Source organism: Lottia gigantea (assembly GCF_000327385.1).
Source record: "Lottia gigantea unplaced genomic scaffold LOTGIsca_20, whole genome shotgun sequence".
Classification (NCBI taxonomy): Eukaryota; Metazoa; Mollusca; class Gastropoda; family Lottiidae; genus Lottia; species Lottia gigantea.
The window spans coordinates 2,655,485-2,675,381 of record NW_008708401.1 but is presented as its reverse complement, the minus strand read 5'-3'; the positions used below and the strand labels follow the sequence as shown (position 1 = coordinate 2,675,381).

Sequence of the window (19,897 nt, the reverse complement as noted above, 5' to 3'; positions counted from 1 at the left end):
ATAGTGGTTGTTTGAAGTCACTCTTGAATGTATTGAGTAGAGTCTATAAAGTTTAATTGATTATATTTATTTAATCACTTGCCATATCAAGAAAAATATGAACTCATATTAAAATGTCATAGGGTTTCAAGTTTCTTGAAGGTAACTTCGCAGTTTTACAGACATTGGACATGGCTTTGTCGCCTTTGCGTAATGGGGCGGTCGATGTTGAAGCAGCCCCGAAAGCAAGTTTTTCGGGCAAAAATCTCATAACTAGGTTAGAGATTCGGGCAATCTCAGATATCTCGCCCCCTCTCGGACGTAATTTTTTTTTTGAAAATTTGGTTGAGTTTTTCGGACGGAATATGAGGTGATAAGTGTCTCAGATGAAAGGATAAAAGACCTCTTCGATCACGTAACTCTGTGATATCAGTTAGCTGGAAGCGAACGTTAACTTGCAATCTACCAACCAACCAAATTTCCTATCCAATGTGTACACAATAAGATCAGAATATACAACTTGATACGTTCGTGAAGGGGGAAATTTACGTCACAAACCAACCCCCCTAGACACACTCTTTTACGGGATTATCGTCAACTATATCCAGATTGGCAAAACGATTTTAACAAATTTTAATTTGCACAGTACATAAAGACGGGTAATTCAGAATTCAGACAAGAAAACGTTAGTTTCCAGATGCATCAATTTGATCTAATTTTGACAGACTTGTGGATTGTCTCATCTTCTCACTCAATCTGTACACTAACAATGTTTTATCAACAATAGAGTTCTGTTCAGGCATGGATCTCCTTTGGACAATCTGTCTTGGTTTCCTTTCGCTGAGGCTCTGATATTTAAAGTTCAGGTCCGAAGCCTTTTCGCGTTGGTTTAGGAGTCGTATTGGTCGAGTTGGTGAATATGCTGATACTGAACGTGGTGTGGGATACGGGGTGGTTGGCGTTTCGCGTGGTGGCAGTTCAGTCACTCCAGTGCTCGCCTGAGACATCATAAACGTATTTGATTTGCATAGAGTCATGTATTGAGACCAACTTAAAAACACTCTTTTGGGAAAACTGTTCCGAAGTCTGAACTTTTCCTGTTCACAAAGAATACAACCACCATGAAGGTTCACATCAGTAGCTATTCTGGGTGTATTTGGTAAGAAGGTACGAGCTACTGGATCCGTAGTCTTTACTCGAAAACCAGGAACTCCTAGAGATCGCTGGGATCTGAAAAGAGTAAAATACATACATGAAATAATAACTTAATCCATGAGAGTCGGCAATAAAGTTTAAAAAAGGAACACAGTTTCTTCGTTTTGGGCAAGTAAATCACAAATACAATATTCAGGATTTTGGGTGTAGACAGACATTTTACAGTGCTATTGTTCTTATCCATTTTGAATGAATAACATACATAGAAATAGGAAATATGCAATATGATTGTAATCAGAACGAAATTCGTCTGGATAATCCACAAAGCTTAAGTTAAGTCTCCATAAGCTTATTTCAAATGGGATAGGCCTACATAATTTTCACAGATCAGAATTAGATTTCAGTCAGCATGTTTTGGGTCTAGCACGATAATATTGCTTATTGACCAACGAAATTTATAACAGATTCAGATTTGGCAAGTAAGAACGTGCAGGTCACTCGGGGTTAATGTTATTATGTTTCAGTCTGTCAGGTCCTAGACTTAATCAGCCTAATCTTATTCTTATGGTCAAGATTGAGCCCGCGCCAAACCTTTGCTTGTTTTGGGGTTCTTGCATTATTCATGTACACTAGTTCATTGCGGTAATAAGACTCACCCATTATGATGGTGCAGATTCTGATGAGATCCATCCCACAATCTTCTACCCATTTTCCCGACAGTCTGCGTATATCTATAATCTCTAATATATCTCGTCAAATCTTCATGGTGCTCAAATCTAAATTTGGAGGCCTTACACAGGGATTTGCTATGCAAAGATGGATATGTCTTGGATCGTTTCTTCAAAATGTCTTCCGCTGTTACAGAATTTGTCTTTTTCAGCTCATCTTGCCAGCCACCAATATCTACAAAACTTCCTGCGAAGTTGCTATTCTTGGGTCGTTCTAAAAGTAATGTTTTTTTCGGGGTTTGTAGACTTCGAATAGGATAATGCTTTGCAATATCTGTTCGGTTATATATTGCGAGTTCGCCTTTAGGATCAACTAAAGTCTTTTTCTCGTGGCGCGACTGTTCTTGGACTTCTACTGGATGTTTTCTGGTAGCGATTGAATCTCCGACACCAGAAACAAGAACTGGACCAGCAATGTCATGTTCGTCAGGAACAGGGGTGTTCGGATGTGGCGTTGGTGAAACTGACTCAGATCGTGGTGTTACAGAACATTGTGGTGGTTCAAGTTTAGGAAAATGAACTTGGTGGTTAATTTCTGGTTCTGTGGCGGTTTCTGCTATACTATCATCACTTTGAGATGGCAGAATTATTTTAATGTAGCATTTCTTATTGTCATTTTCTGGTAATTTCAGTGCTGGAGCGAGATCTTTTCGATTCGTTGCTCCCTCGTATTCACACATTTTCTCAGATATCGAATGCTCAGGTGCCATTTGATCACATTTTCAGAAATAAAGTTCACACAAAACGTATACAAATTATTGCTACCGAAAGTTAAATCGCAAACATTGGTGACTAAGTTTGACTCAAATTACTTATAACCAATATCAATAACTTGTTTCACCACTATACCATAAATGAACCACTTTTTTGTATTTTGCACTATTGAAGTAAAAAAAAATACAAAAATCACATTTGGTACAAGGCTAGTCACATTCACACAGAGTAGACGGTAGACACTGTACGGGGGGTAAATAAAAAATCATATATCACTGTACAGATATGAATGACTTATTGTTTTCTAACCTTATAACAATAATCAGTAAAATATAGTCACCGAAATACAAACAATATCACAATAAACGGTTTGTTTACTTAATGGAAGTCGCTCTTGTAATTTCTTTGTAGGAACACAGTTTATCATTTCGCATTATTCCTACGACGGAATCGTTTTATACCGCAAGCTTTCGCCAAGAGAAATACTCAACACAACTGGCAGCAATTGGAAAAAGAAACAATTTTCAAATTTTTTACGTCACAATTCTTTAAATTTCAGAATATAATTCAAATTCCAAAAGTACTATCTTACTATTATTGTTTTCAATGTAAACATTTCATGTAGATTATTAGTCTTAATATTCACTTTACACAAATACACGGTGTCCATTCAGTCCAAATCACAAGAAACACAAATAACTGTCTTGATTTCTTTATGTTGATCTGGGCGTGAAATTAGTGACCACTTGATACCCGATTAATCAGTACAAATATTATTAAGGTGTGATTAATAGTCTCGATTTCGAGGGCCTGTTTGAACCAAACCTCATTATATCCAATGATGGTTTTTGAATCAAAATAAATCCATTTGTCAATTTATCATGGAATTGAAAATATTATTTTTCAAGATTACAGAAACAGTCAACACATTTTCCGATTCATAATGTCGGAATGTAATTTCATTTCAATTTTAAAGACGAACACGCATGTTAAAGAAAGAATTGTCTCGAAGAACAAACAAAACGTATGGACAAAATCCAGATTTTTTTTACCATCGATTGTCGTTTCAGAAATATGGCCCTATTGCGTGCGGCTTTACCTTGCACACTATAAGACTTATGATAGACTTCTAAAATTTTTTAATATGTCACTACGATCTGAGTTCGCAGTTCTTCTGCGTTTCTTGTTTAAGTCAGTCACTCACTATAGAATACTTCATTAGATTTCTTCAAAATTATCACTTGTGACCGTAAACACATTCTGAAATATACCTGAGAATACTGCTTTACTATTTTTACTAATCTCTTAAAAATATAGCACACATAATAAGAAACACTTGAATTTCATCAATCACTAAGAGAACTTTACAACTAAAGTATATTACTGCGATATAAACAGTCTATATAAATCCTATCAAACCCCATATGAATAATAAAGAGAGAAATCAAATGATATTTTCTATTTATATGGATATTGATATTTAATAAGTATTCGATCTATAACACTCGATAAAAACACTAATCTTATTGATGTTATAATAGTGTTATAGATTGAATTATTACACTAACAATAATTAGCTAATGTTTTATTATTACCTCTATTACATTAAAGGTGAATTCTCTCAAAATCTTGTTTTCTTTTGTTGAATCTTTTGATTAACACAAATGAATGCATAAAAATATTTGAAAAAGTAAATTTAATCTAATTCAAATCGAGTGAATAGATAAAAGTGAAATAATACAATTTGAATTGAATATGAAGTTAATAAAATGCGGTTAATCAAATAAAAAGCAACATTGGCTTTTTGATTTGAACGATTTCTAAGTATTCAATGTTAAACTTTACAACTGAGTCAAATTTCAGCTTTTACAATAGTCACAAGAATTGAAGCTGAAGCAATATTCGGAAGTCGGCTACAGAAGTCAGTGGTCTAAAAAGTTCAGGTGAAACAACAAGAAGTCAGCTGTTTCATAAAGAGTCCATTACGTTGCAATACTTTTATAACAGATCTTTTGCATGTACATGTAACTTTTTATTGCCATGATTCCAAATGACTATCATTTTTATTTAGTGTAACAAGCAATTAAATATAATGAAAAAGAAATGTAATATACAGAAGGAAAGTATAATATAGCACACTTCAGGATTTGATATGGCTTATATTACCTAATATATTCACCTAATAACAACCACTTGGACATGTCAATAACTTCATATATCACATCAAGAGCAAAATGTATGAAATACTTGAACTTTGAAATCATCTTAAAGAACTTTTAAAACGTGAGATGACATTTTTGAAAGTTAGAATATTGCTTAATGAAAAGTTAAGTACGTTTAGTTGTTATTGTTATGCACCTTATGGAAGTTACGGTACAATACCAGAGAGTTACCAATACAGGCGGTTTCTTTTACCTTTTGTGTCTTGGCCTATCGGGGACATTTTTTCGGGAATTACATGAACGCGAGATTGGAATGTTGCGAATAAATAACAACGTCCAATAACACACATTCCCTGATACAGCAAAGCTCTTTCCGGTTTCCATTCACCTTTCATCACTGGTCAGTAGTCAAGGAAGCCATTAATTCTGGATATTTGCAATATGGCTGGATATGATCTATTTATAGTTCAACTTTTTTATTAAAAAATATATTATATTAACAATATTTGCTATTATGAGTGATGTACAATAATATTTATAATAATATAGAAAAATATCACAGAGTATCTGTATTCACAGAAAATATCAACCAATCTATTCCAAGTATTTGTTCCATCCTAGGCTTGTGTATATTTGGGAGAATAAAGCCAATCCTTTCAAAAGAAACCAAATCTATTGTCACGTGGCATGTAACAGATTAGGTTTCAGCTATAGCTATGTAGAATTCAGCATTTTAGGTGATCAATTTGCTGACAAAAAGATAGAGATTATACGTTTTTAAACATATTTATCACCTAGATTTTTCTCAATCGAACGTTTATTTCATCTTCATCTGTACAGTTTGCTGTTGCTTCAGTAACACTTATTTTGAAAGTTGTCGTTTATCATAATATTCTAAAACCATTATATTCTTGTCTTCATCTGAAAATAAACCACAGTACAGATTATTATATAAACTTAGATCTAATCCCGAAAATATAAGCATACGGTTTGTTAAACGGCGAATTATTATTATTAAGACATGATTGAATGACAATGACGCTTATGGAGTGAATATGCTGGTCTCTGACGTTTTCATTAGGATTTTTCTGCGTTGACAAACATAGCCCAAATCCAATTTGTCGAATTGCAAGAAAAGTTTTGTAGCTTAATTTATTGCACTAATAAAGTGATTATTATTAAGTCCAGCATAAATACCAGCAAAAAGATTATGTGCAGCAGTGGCATTTCTATTAACCATTAGATAGCAATAAACCATTAAGAACCTTCGGTGCAGATAATTTTATGCTTGGAATATGTAAATCATTACTTCGTGGAATTAGGTAGATGTCATTTAGATGTCTTAAGAATGACTCCAGAGTCCAGTACTAGCCATTGCCTTGTAATGTGGGATACATGAACTGATCAATAACTGTACCTGATTTTGTAAATATTTCTGGATACTCATGAAGCTGTTTATAATTGAAATATATAGGATTTTGAGATCCACCTTGTAATGTAAATATAATGGGATCACCAGACGTTTGTAATGACATAATGACATGGTGACCATCTTTAGTGATTTGTACTGTATGCATCTGAAAAAACATAAAGGGTTTTGAAGAACTGGTGCTTTATTCAGCAATTCGAGCCAGGAATTCTAAATTGAATATACATGTAAAAAGAAAATAGTGATATTTTGTAATTTGTAATTTTTTGTCAATAAAGTTTTAGCAATATAAATGATGACCCGACAGTAGAGTGACCATTTCGAGAACTAGGGTCCCACTGATCTGCGCCATTGTACAAAGTACCGCTCCAAATATAGACAAATCTAGTCGCTTAGTGACAAAGGACTCAAATTAGAACATTCTTAATTCTTTTTCTGGGTCGCGACAAGAGCCTACCTCTGAATCCATAAAGTAAGATGCCAACACAATCAGTTTTTCTCTATCCCACAGTCTAACTGCGTTAGTGCTTTTAGATTTACCACGAGTCACAAAATATGGACCTTTATCTGGTACAAACACATAATAGTCCGACTTTTCACTCAGAAGTTCTTTTCCTGAAATAGAAGATGGTAGTTCCTTGTTTAAACATCGGTTCATTTGGGGAAACTGATCGACGACTAGCAACCTGATCAACTTGATGGTCGCAGATTTCGTCCACTCATGTTTACTACCGTGTGCCCATTTAACACCAGTTGTAAGTGGTCATTAAAAATCCAGTTTTTGTCACATTCTGCCACACTACCTGGGTCAGATGTTTTGCCATTTGACAAAGTGAGACACGGTCTAACATGAAACCAAAAACTGGAACAATCGAACAACAGAACTAATTCAGAAGCGAAGTATAAGGAATTTACAAAGACAATGATAAAAGCAGAGAGAGGTCGTACCTCATGTTGATATAACCCTACCTGTTTCCAAGTCAAAGACTTTCAGGAATGCTTCTTCATAATACACGAGGATGGTAGACTTGGTTAACAACAAATACTTGACATCGTCAAACATATTATCATTTTCACTTTTACATATATCCAGTCTCTGAAGTATGGTGCCTAGAAAAGAATGATGTTGGATTGTTTAAATTGTCGTGCACAATGTCAAATGTCTCAAAGATGTTTTTAACCTCTAAGAAGGAAATTAATCCGAACTCATAAATGATGTCAGGTTGTTCAGAATACACTATAGGCATACTTACGGGATCATATGTAAATCCTCATGGACCGAGAAATCTGCCTCTATTCCAGCCTCTGATTGCTGTTGTGAAAGTTGGTCAGCTGGTCCAGGCAATTACTGTCAAAATATCTATTAGAGGCTGGATTAGAGGCAGATGTTTTGGTCTAGAATCGAAAACTCACCGTTTTCCGTACAGCAAATTAGAATCTGAATTCTCCCTTCATCTTTGTATTTAATCATAAATTTGAGTCCATCTCGAGTGATTAAGAAATCTTTGGCGCTTATACCACTGTTATTCAGCCCCATTGACTCCGAAGTATAGGTTTTCCCTAATGATCGAGTCTTTAAGTCAAACACATAAAATTTGGTGAGTTCACCATCTTTTCCCTGAGTTAAGACTTTCGTTTCTTCTTTATTTACCTACAAAATTCAGGAACACGAAACATGTTAGACAAATGATCTATATGCATTTTTGCATTTCTATTTGGTTCAGCGTTGTTAGCAGCTCTGCCATTTATTATATATTACATATAGGTACAGCTATCGAGCTACTTTAACTGTGAATGGTTATTCAAGAGTTATTGAACGATTACTTACAACAAATGATTCCAGTTTGTGTTCTTCTCCAGTAGATAACACATTGTCTATTTTACCAGTCTTAATATTGTATATATTAATAGTTGTTTGTTCTGGGGATATTGTGGTAAATTCTTTAAGACCATGAAAATATTGTTTTAAATAAAAAAGGCGAAAAAGAATCAAGGTATCAATAATATGTTCAAAAATTTATCCAATTCCTAAATAACAGTATCATCGAAATTACAAAGCATCCTAAAAAGCTTTATTCAATTTTAAGCTCAGGCGTCTTTTATTCGCTACGCGCAGGTGTATATATTATACATCCGTAACAATGTGCGCAATCTGTCGTACGCAACATACCAACAACATAATTATCATGTTCGTAATTCACCAAGGGCAAAGAGTTCGTCAAGCCAATGACTGTCGAGAAATTTTCTGGGAATACCCTGACGCCATTCTTGCTATTTTAAGATCCGCACAGCTTCCATGAGCTAAAAACAATCGCTCCGTCAGTCCGTGGTACGTGGAGACTTTTGCGTCAACGCAATACGGAATGGAGTTCACTTAAAATAGAATGAGCGATTTGTAACGCTTACGGATACGCACTACGCTTGTGCAACTACGGACAAAAGGATTCTGGCCTTTTCGCATCATATAACCAAAAACATTGAAAATGATTTAACCAGACAGTTTAAAATATTCTTACCTTTAGCATCGTTTATAACAATAATGGCTTTTCCTAACGTTGTATAAATTTCACCTTCATAGGCAACTTCAAACTCCATAGTTGATAAATTCAATAACTTTACTCTGGTATAGCCACATATCAATACATGGGTTTCATCAACATATACTTCAAAATTAGGTACCTGGTGAGAAAAATAGGCCTTTTAGATCTTTAGATATTTAGATATTACCTCCCTTGAACTTAAAACGATTCGCGAAGATTTTTCTTCTTTGACCATGACTATCGTGAATAGGTCCAGGACAAGCATTGACCACAAATTACATAGCGGAGGTGAAGGATTTTTAAGGGGGTATGTCTGTTTTTTGGAATATTACGTGTATAGGAGCGCCAAAACAAAATATGCTAAGATAATGCACCTAAACTTGAAAAGAAAATGGTTCAGATGAAGAGTATTGGTTATGAATGTAGAAATAGTTAGAGAGCAATACTTACAAATTCTGTAGATCGTTTAATAGTTTTATTTTTACAAACATCATACAATTGTAATGACCAATCAAATCCTCGCTTAATTTTAAATATTGCATATCGTGGATTTACAAACATCTCTCGTGACCTGGAAGAAATAAATCCACAGTGACAACTGAATAAATTTTCCATTTGATAGACAAGTGCTTATGCAGGAGATGTGAATTCTGATAATGATTCAAGGTCAGAGTAGGTTTTGGATTTTATAGTGTAACCATTTATGGCCATGTACATTTGAAAACTTTGGACAGTGTCACAAGATACTAAAAAATCGTTTCAGAACGTTTGTGAAACCAACGGTGCCATTTACAACATTATTAACTGAACTGACTTTGAAAGATCTATGAAGGCAAGACTTTTAAATGCAGATACTGGATAAAAGCAGTTAAGGGTTATGATAACTGTCAGGTTATCAGCTTTGACTAGAAACTGGTGTTGTGATGGTACATACATTATTCTAGCTCCTTCATTACCATTACCAAACTGTCTTAAATGTTTATCATTAGTTTTACTCAGATCCCATATTCTAACAGCTCGATCTTCTCCTGTAGTTATTATAACTCGACCATCAGCAGTAGCTACATCTGTCACAGGTGTAGGATGTTCAATCAATATTCTCTGTGTTCGCTTCTCAATATCCCATACATATACATAGGAATAATAGTTAAAATAGACATAACGACAATCTATTGTAAGTTTTAATTCTCCCTGAGCAAATATATTATCTTGACCTAAAAATATAAATGAATTAAAAAGATGCAGCTTAATCATTTGGTCTGTAAACATTCGTGTGTAGAATTGTCAAAAAAAAATCATAGACAAATACACACTTAAAACGGCAAGCCTTTTCAATCTTGTTTCAAAATTTGCAACTGCATTTTGGAAACGATACTGGTTAAACTGAACATGGAATACCAAACATATACATAACATTGGTACTAATTACATATTCATGTTCTTTTAGGAACGGTACAATATTAGCTACATCTAACTTATGGAGAATATACTACCGGTGCTAAAGGGACACCGTATAATAGAAGTATATAAAATAGCATTAAATACAGCGTTGTAGGCCACGAGGTCTCCCCGAGTTAACATGACTGGTCAGATAGTGACATCTGATGTTCAGATACATCCTTACCTTGTATATTGTCCATATCACCTGTTTCTATATCATATACTGATAATACTGGTTTAAATTTGTGGGTTATATATAATTTGGTGGAATCCATTGATAATACCATCGCCTCACAATATACTTTTATCACATTTATAAAATTCAGTATATACACATCAAATAACACTATGTTTTTTCTTTGGTTCACTGTACAAGCTACATAAATACCTCTACCTAGAAATAAAAAAGGTCTAAATTGTTAGCAGTACTGAGCAGAAGTTAAATTAATCCTTAAGCGACATTAAGGGGAAGGGATCACATTAAATAACGTCAGCTAACATTACAACAGTAGAAGGTGTTTTTTTTAGGCAGACCAGAAATGCGATGGGAATGGGGGTGATGGATGGTGCCGCTTTATCTTTTGTACCCGAGTAGGAGGACAGATTGGTTGTCTGGAAGATGACAAGTTAAACATATCTGCCCGTCACTCCTGAAGCCCCGCCACATTGTTTTCATTCTACTCAATATAGAAACAACAATAAACAATGTTTACTAACCGACACATATAGATTTCTCATCTATTTCTCCAGACTGACATTTGGATTTCTTGACCAGTTTTCCCGTTAAAACATCGTGAATTGATAAATCTCCATTCCCCACTACACACAGCAGTTCGTTATTTTTACCACACAGACAGAACGAAGCAGCAGCGGCTAGTCTATATATTTCTACTCCAGTGTTTGTATTAAAGCCGAGTATTCCCTGAGAAGATTTCACCACGACAATACGATTCATCCCCAACTTTATATAATCCATGTCGTCAGCAACATCATCAAATACTTTGAGTAGTCTCCCCTTGTTTACATCCCATAATATGATAGATCTATCCCGAGAACCTGAAAAAGGATATATGTTTTGAAATATTTTTGGACAATCATTCGTATATCTAATGGCCGAGAGTTAATTTGTATCTTAGTATATGTTTTCCCCCGAGTAGATCAAAGCTATATTAAGAACATTTATAAAGTTCTTTTTCCGTTGTTATTTTTACCAGTTGATACCAGGTGAGAGTCAGTAGTCAGAACTGAGAATGACCCGACTTGGCCCCAGTTTTTAATTTGTTATCTTTGGGAAAGAATTGCCTGTGGTCCCTGCTTGACCCCTCACCTAAAAATTCATAGAAACGACACTGATGATATAGTTAAAAGCAAGACTTACAAGTAACGGCTATTTGACTAGAGTCTGATATGTCTACACTAGTAGGTACACCCGAATGTTGAGCTAAACAATGTAATAAACTACCACCAGGTTGTGTTAGTATTAGATGGTCGGGTTGAAGATAATAGGTGGAACTCTTCTTACAATCATCCAGCAGCTTGGAAAGTCCCTAAAATGATGTGGCATATTCATAAGGGTTGCTATCAAACAGCACAATTAATCAAATTCAAGAATACATTGATTATTGATTACAACACCACAAGGTGCTTAATCAGCAGAATCTGCAGGGAAAGCGAAAACAATTCGTCTACATACTACTTAGAATCGCACAGCTTGTAGGAAAGAGTATTCCAGTGTCCCATCTAAACGACTTTTCCATATCAACCCCTATGACCTGTTTCTCTGTCCCTATTTCACAAAACCTTAGCAAGGAGACGTTTACAGATGAAGACAGTCATCAGCACCATAATTACCTTTGTGGGTTGTAATCGTCCAAGGATCTGTGAAGGAAGTTCATTTGGATTATACTGAAGTGCATTCTGTGATAATTGTAGAACTTCTTCAACGTTCTTGATGTCTTCATCATCTGGAAATTCCCAGCGAGTAGCATGGTAGGTATCAAGTAACTGTCTTAAAATAGTATCAATATTTTCTATAGACAATTAGTCAGGTATTGATGAAGATACTCTGGGTACTGTTTTACAAAATTTGAATAAGATACAATGATTTTAAGAAATAGAGATATCTGATGAATGAAAAACTTATAAATCACCCATAGTCACCCTGTTTGTGAAACTGGTCCCTATACACCAACAAAGCGGCCAAACATTCCACGAAGAATGCGACCGAAGCAATGATGCTGATCATCGAATTGATGAGCACAACCTGTATCCTAAGTTTTTGTCTCATCTGAATGAATGTACTATTCCAATCTAAATCTGGAAAGTGCATCAATGTGATGAAAACGACAAGATCGAACGAAAGCAAAACCGAGAGATTCAAAAGACTTAACCCACCTTAATCCTCGAGACTTTAGTGCTGCTAAGATAAAGTCATATGAACACAAACATTCTGATTTGAGTAACTCAAGTTGATTGGCATGTAGTCGATGGTAGGCTAGGTTGTTGATCTTTCTATTGTTGAATGTTTCACCAAACATCAATGGTTGAGATGCCACGTGTCTGTCAGCTGTTGACCCATCACTTTTACCTTTAACTGGTTTTGATTTACCTTCAAAGAGCATAGAAACAAATCCATACAACGTAGCCTTTTCAGCTTCTAGCATTTTTGTGGAAGCATGAGACAATCTGCTGCACAAGTTGACGTAGAAGTCACCTTTTAACGTGCACCAGGTTTAATTGAATAAATACTGTTACGGGTACACTCGTGTTTTCAGATGAACCAATAATAATCAATACTCCACACAGATTAAAACATTTATAACGTCATAAATCGAAAGCCAACTTCTATCATTCCTACCCTGATGATTTTCCAAAGACATAAAGTTCTTACCATTTGACCAAACACCTGAGAAGAAATCGGCTAACATTCCTTCCATCATTCTTTTCGTTTTTAAATCAGGAACATAACGTAGTTTGGCTGCTTCTACAAACTTTCTGTGATACCAATATGTCACTCTAGCACCATCAGCCCCTCTTGTTACTAAATATAGAATTCATTAGAATTTATAGCGGACAGTAAAGTGAAAGATGACATCGATATTAAAACAGCGATATTCAGTAGCTCTTGAACGGCTCAAGTATATTTTGCCACACCAACAGATGAAAGTTATCCTGTAAGACGGTATGACTGAAACAGTGGTATTTGCTACTAGATGCATCAATTGCTTCGCTAACATCGTGATGAGGCAGGAAACAATCCGGGAATAAAGAATATGTTGCTGTGGGTGACATTGTCATGATCTAATCCCATTTGAATAACTGTTGGTTTTCTCCTTAATCGAGTTCAAAATACTTACCAAAATACTGCTCTAGTTCAGATCTCATTCTGACTAACAACAATGGCGGAAGACGTCTTATTGGTGGAGTCCAATATACATATACATCATTTAATACATCATCATCACACGATAAAATATCTTCTAATTCAGCTTCAGTCAGACCGTTTTTACCTTTTTAACAAGAAATATACACCTGTTACAATCGTCCTCCTGGTAATGGGGTTACAAATAGGGGGGTTGAATTACTTAATTGAGAAACAACTATCGAGGTTAAGGTTACAAAATGGATGATACAATTTAAGGTACAAACCCAATTTTGTACGAAAATCATTTACAAGGTGATGCTTCTTGTACTTACTCAGTGTTATATATCCCAAAGCTCTGGATACCAGAAGATAACCATGGAGTGATTCCACCCTGGAGAAGAGATGATTGACCATGCCTCGAACTGTGATCTCTAATACAGTCTGATCAGGTTCGGTATAAGATTTCCATAAACAAGCTTCATCAAATGATAGTTTCAGAAAAAGAGGTAGTGGACATTGGTTGAAGGCATTTAACAGGATTTTCATTTGTTGAGGTTGTAACTTTCGTTTCTTGATTGAAAACCATTTCTCTAATATGCCTTTAGCATCCTTTTCGGGTAGGTTTGGCACTTCTATAAACGATTTCGGAATTTTTGAGTAGATAGCCTGTGGATGAATTAAAAATTCATAATATTTTTACTTTCTCAATGTTCTATAAGTGTAAATACTGGTCTTTCTGACATTTTATGGTTGAAGGAGTTTCCCAGTGTAGGTGTATGAAGCGGTCAGGATGGTCACTTACATGTCCTTGGTCAAAATGTACTGCTTTTGAATGTATTTCAGAAATCTCAGATAATTGGATCTCACCTGAAGTTTGGGGAAATATTCATACTGAGCTTCAGGTAATGTTGAGAGCACCAGTTTCACATTAGATGGAAGTCTCTTGGGTAACCATGACAACTGTGTAGCACCACCTGCAGGATCTAGCTGATCAAGGGAATCCAGGAATATGATCAATGGTTCTTGCTTTGTAGCCAATTGTAAAGATTCTAAGAAGCTGTCGGATATATCCCGTAAAGTCTGAAACATTTAATGTTCATATTAAATTTGACGATACTGTGTAATCATGTGCTGGTGTCTGGAACCATCTTGCTGAAACTACAAAAAGGTAGCTATACTCATAGAGAACGATTAAGATTTTTAGACTTACCGTTTTATTTCCCACATCTTCTTTGCCATAGATCAGGTTTATTTGTTTTGTGAGACTGAGTAACAGCGAACCAATACCAGAACTCTCGGGGGATGTTCCTAAAAACCTAATTACAGAGCAAAGGTCCTTTCAGAAGGTTTAAATACATAGTATCATAAGATATTTGGTAGATCTGTATTTCATAATCTAATCATATGTTAAAAACTACTGCCTTTGAAGATTATCATAACATATTTCATTGCAAAGTTGATATAAAATCATATTCTTGCCCATGGTGAAAGCTTTTAAAATTTTGATAAATTCAATTCAATTCTTGCAAATCTATGACTATAGAGAAGTTCTAGTCATATGGAGTTTGCATAATTATTTCTCATAATTCACAAATCATACTTACCGAATAATCGTTATGACTTTATTACCAAACCAGGATCGACAACTGCTAGCAGACTTGGCTACTACTGATGTTTTTCCTGAACCAGATTTACCAAATACAACACAAGGTGCGTTACTATCACTTGCTATATAACTCTTGATTTTCTGTCAAAAAACAACAGACATTCACAGAATGATGTGATGTGTTTGAACAATCAATTTGAATGGATCAAATACCACCGATGAATGCGAGCATAAATGTTGGGGTAATATAGGATAAAGCCTCATGTGTCATTCTAAACATAGAGTGGTTTAGATAACCTTATATCATTGAGGGCAAAAATGAATACATTTCATGATAATTTTCTGGTTAAAGCAGAATAATCACCATTTCTTACCGTCAGTAGATCTTGTCTACCATAAAATGATTGGCACTTTTCTTGACAGAAAGTAGTATGTTGTACAACCTCTTGATAGGTTGGGCTGTGTATTAATGATTTTTCTTTCTCGGCTATAGCTTTAACAATCATGTCTTTCATATCTCTTTCAAAATCTTCACACAGTTTATCAATATACTTCTTATGACTAGATGAATGGTTTGGATCAACTCCTGAAAAATAAATTGCCTCAAATACGAGAAGATCTGGCCGTTGACATCTGACTATATATTCTGGTATTGCTCTTCGGCCCGGGTGGAGACATAGGTTGGATTTTTAAGCGGGTTTCATCTGTCAATGGTGTAAGTCACAGATGGGGACTAACATGACAAAGATCTTTAGGGACGACCTATTACAGATTGAGCAGGATTTAAGGCATGTGGACAGTTTGTAATCGGTAAATTTTTTTATAAAGTTGATGCTTGTTAATTATTCACAGAAACACTACTGAGAAGGGCATATAAATAGCATCACCATCTCACTTACCGTTTTCAGACCAGGTTATATTATAAGTTTTATAATGATCTTCTGGTAGAGCAGGTTTTAATTTCATCTTCTGTAGTTGTTCTAACATGTCTCTAGCTTCTACTATATGTTCCCGATCTCCTGTACATTCTATAATACAGCAAAACTAATCTTAATCTGGATGAACATTCCATAGGTGCCTTTCAGTTGGATAGAGGGAAGAGGTTCCGAGGATTACTCTGAACAAATGTCACGAAGTTCTTCTTTATCATTCTTTTTCATAACTTTAATTTATAAAATATACCATCGTGATTGTCCTTAATTATGAAAACGAAATGCTCGATATAAGCCATGTAGGGCTATTTGACAATCTTATTGACATTATAAAGAATATTTTTTAGGAAAACCTGATGTTTGATGTTTTTCATACGTCAGAACCTCGGTGCAGGAAACTTAAAGCCTCGCTTTTCCATTCACAGTTCCTGCTTATCTTGGCCAGCATGCCACTTAATCAAAATTTTACATCTGTATGTACCTTTATATCTACTTAATAAATAGCTAGATGGTTGACTATCAATATCATCAATAACTCGATGAAACCAGAAACTTCTTTCGCCATCTTGTTTACTCTTCAATATACCTCTTCTTATTTCTACTTCAGTTACTTTAATGATAAATATGAAAGAGATCTAGATTTTCACTATACGAGAGATACTTCTCTTGCCATCCATGATCTGAGGACATAGAACATATTATGTTCTAGGTCACTAAAGTATTGAACCAATCAGATGCTGTGTTAAAGAAAAGGGTGATAGATAGTTAGATGATAAAAATTTTATGACAAATTTGATTATTAGACTTTGATAATTTTGAACATCAATCGTAAGTTACAACCCAACCTACCAGACATTTGGTACTTATCTACGTCGACAATTTCAGGACAGATTTTAGCTGTGTCTAATATGGTATCTTGAAGCTTTTCACTTTCTTCAAACCATTGCTGCTTAGCTTTTTTCTTGTCCTCTGCCTCTTTAGACAGAAAAGATGGAATGTGGGAGCTAATAGGTTGTAACACATAGGTAGGAGGTACTGCGTTTTCATCTTTTGAAAACCATCTGGAATAAAATGTTAAAATCCGATGTAATATCGTCATCGTACTAACATAAAAATGAACAAAATAAGTAACATTAGATGTGTGGAGTTGACCTACCCGGTAGCAGTGGCATTAGCTGTTCTGGCGGAAATGGAATGACCGGAGTCGCTGGCGACATACGGCTCTCCACACCTGTACCATTGGCCCAGATGCCTTGCACGAGCTTGATCTAAAAAAAAGGCTACCCTAGATTTTTTGATGATTTTTGTCTTTCTTATGAGATCTAGCTTCCTACGTTGTTCTCTGCAATGATTGTAACTTTGATATTGAAATAAATGCCTCTTTCCACCTACCTATCTAAATGTTCTTTAGAATCATCAGACATGTTTTCTTTGAGTATTTCGTATTCTTCAGCATCAATCTGTCTTGGGAAATATCTGTAGCCATATTTGTGGGACAGGAAAGTCTTAAATTAAAAAGCAGAGACATTCCTGCTGATTGGATGGACCATTATATAACACTGAATAACGATTCATTTAGTCGAACATGCAAGAAAGGAAATGGATTTGTACGTAGTACATTCCTTCTCCATTTGAGTTTAAAAAACGGGCACCATCTAGGACTTCCCTTGGCGCCTTTCAGCTTCTCAGACTTCAATCAACGACAATAGGAAACCCTATTGCTACTTCTTTGAGATAAACTTACCACAAAACACGGTCCTGTCGATATTTTCTTACATAAATCCACTTCCCTCAGACACAGCTCTGACGTCATATGATCGTCTGTAGCCTCATCCCGTACACCCCATCTCATATCAACAACTTGAAATTCATACCCCTTCGACTGACAGAACTCTTTTAATCTGGGATAAACTCTTTCTATCAATGAATTTCGTTCATATAGAGTGTCTGAAATAATATCAATCTCATTTTTAATAGCAATATCCAAAGATCTTAATTGCTTCAATCTCCACCACTAAAATAATATTGCTTACAGGGGTTGCTGTCGCTAGTTTAGAACTGACACACCGGATGTCACTCTGCCACTAGGTTCGTCAATGTCAATCCAACAAGGAGATTCCAAATAATGTTATTCTAGTATATCTGTTGGTGACATATTGCCAATTATATTATTGGTATGTGATGGGGTGCATTAACGAGTATCAGTACAAAATATATACACAGCACCATTAGGTAAGATCGAAATTGTATTTTTGGTGTTTTTTATGTCAGTCAGATGTGGCCTCCTACGCACTGAAATAAATACCTGTAAATGTACTGCTGGTGAATATTCGAACTATTTTAGCTGTTGAAGGACATTCTAAAGTTAGGTTGCCTTTCAAGATCTCTCCAACATCTCCTACTTTTCCATCGTCTACACTGTAAAGTAATACTTGAAAGATAAATATCTAGATCATTAAAGTGCAACGTTGTCATATCGTGAAACGTAGGTAGCATATCATTTTCATTTTCATAATTTTTCAGACCAATGGGTTACCTTAGGCCCCTCAATGCCCAACGTGTTTCTCCAAGCGTTTTCCTTTCCCCAGCCTACCTATACTCTATTTGTTTCATTGGATACGACCCCCAGTCCGCCCAGTAAGCACTGCAAAATATTTTACATAAGAGATCACCAAACTTACTTGTTTTCCTCTAACTCCCTCGATTCCGGAGCATTTTTCAGGTCTGTATAAACCGGCATCGAGCTACTACATCCCATTCTTATCCGTTACACTTTTATAAAACTCGTGACTACTTAATGCATATTATTGCTGAAAAATAGGGCGTACTTATGAAATAATGGAATCAAATGGAGTATAGTTGATTCCATGAGGGCAATGTTAAGAAATATATATGGTCAAAATAGCTTTTATATCTTACGCTACCATTGCAACAAGGCTGGTATCAAATAGTGAAAATGGAAGGCATATTTTGTAAATGATAATGAACATTTGCAAATTTGACATTGTGGTAGCTTATTCTATACCAGGTACCTCCCAAGAAATGTAAATAATTTGAATATGTATACAGTCGATCTGAACCTACTGCGATCGTGGGGAACTGCACCTTTTTTAGGTTGAATATATTCAAGACTAAAATCAACCCCTCATAATGGTACACCTGTCCCTTTAAAGGATAAGACCAAGATGGATATGACTGGTATTGGTATTTTTAATCTAAACTTTGAGTGAGAAAGGGAACAGATCACAACAATATTTACCTGTCATTTCTTTCTCGTCACGTGTAAATCCGACATTTTGTATCCACAAATAAATTCATAAATATTGACAAAGAATGAATGAAATAGACCAGGTCAATGAGTATTCTATATTATTACCATTACATATATTACACTAAAAATGACTGGTTAATAGACGTTATCATTTACCTTAGATACCAGTAAATAGATCAATATAAGCAATGTAATGTAGTTTATTGTCTAGGTATATTATACTTGTGAGATTAGGTCATTAGACCAATACAAACGGCCGATCATTAAGAATAAATATAATACTCAATGCTCTTTGAACAGTAAATTTCGATGAATTGAATTTATAGGCCAAATATTTTTCAAAACTGTTTAAACAGTGCACAGTCTAATATAATGCTCTTTGAAAAGAAATCGCAAAGATATCATGTGAATTTGATGTTCCATGTGTCGCTGTATAGGTTGTTGAATCGATACCTTACTAAATACGTTTTGAAAAAAACCCTTGTTACATAGATGGACTTCTATAAATATTAGTCATCTCCAGTTGAATAATTGATTATAACTCGGACCACTTTTCATAACACACTCGCGCCATTTT

The 19,897-nt window shown here is 35.1% G+C and overlaps 2 protein-coding genes across 2 annotated transcripts; both read right to left on the bottom strand.

Moving 5' to 3' along the window:
• Positions 1 to 665: 665 nt before the first annotated feature.
• LOTGIDRAFT_159475 (hypothetical protein) lies at positions 666 to 2,572 on the bottom strand (the record flags this gene model as incomplete). The annotated part of the gene is made up of 2 exons (XM_009053783.1): positions 666 to 1,209; positions 1,791 to 2,572. The coding sequence occupies 2 exons, from the start codon at positions 2,570 to 2,572 to the stop codon at positions 666 to 668; spliced, it is 1,326 nt and encodes a 441-aa protein (XP_009052031.1).
• A 2,626-nt stretch (positions 2,573 to 5,198) lies between these two features.
• Positions 5,199 to 18,807, bottom strand: LOTGIDRAFT_231605 (hypothetical protein; the record flags this gene model as incomplete). The annotated part of the gene is made up of 30 exons (XM_009053782.1): positions 5,199 to 5,659; positions 6,156 to 6,315; positions 6,625 to 6,782; positions 7,137 to 7,277; positions 7,581 to 7,818; positions 7,996 to 8,108; positions 8,684 to 8,846; positions 9,158 to 9,278; positions 9,642 to 9,921; positions 10,332 to 10,541; positions 10,865 to 11,203; positions 11,526 to 11,694; positions 11,999 to 12,155; positions 12,542 to 12,755; positions 13,038 to 13,187; positions 13,504 to 13,656; positions 13,844 to 14,177; positions 14,379 to 14,591; positions 14,722 to 14,827; positions 15,116 to 15,258; positions 15,492 to 15,703; positions 16,017 to 16,145; positions 16,531 to 16,659; positions 16,899 to 17,110; positions 17,206 to 17,391; positions 17,442 to 17,554; positions 17,794 to 17,996; positions 18,355 to 18,467; positions 18,643 to 18,693; positions 18,731 to 18,807. 30 exons carry the CDS (start codon positions 18,805 to 18,807, stop codon positions 5,601 to 5,603), a joined length of 5,046 nt encoding a protein of 1,681 aa, XP_009052030.1. The 3' UTR covers positions 5,199 to 5,600.
• Between the last annotated feature and the right edge of the window lie 1,090 nt (positions 18,808 to 19,897).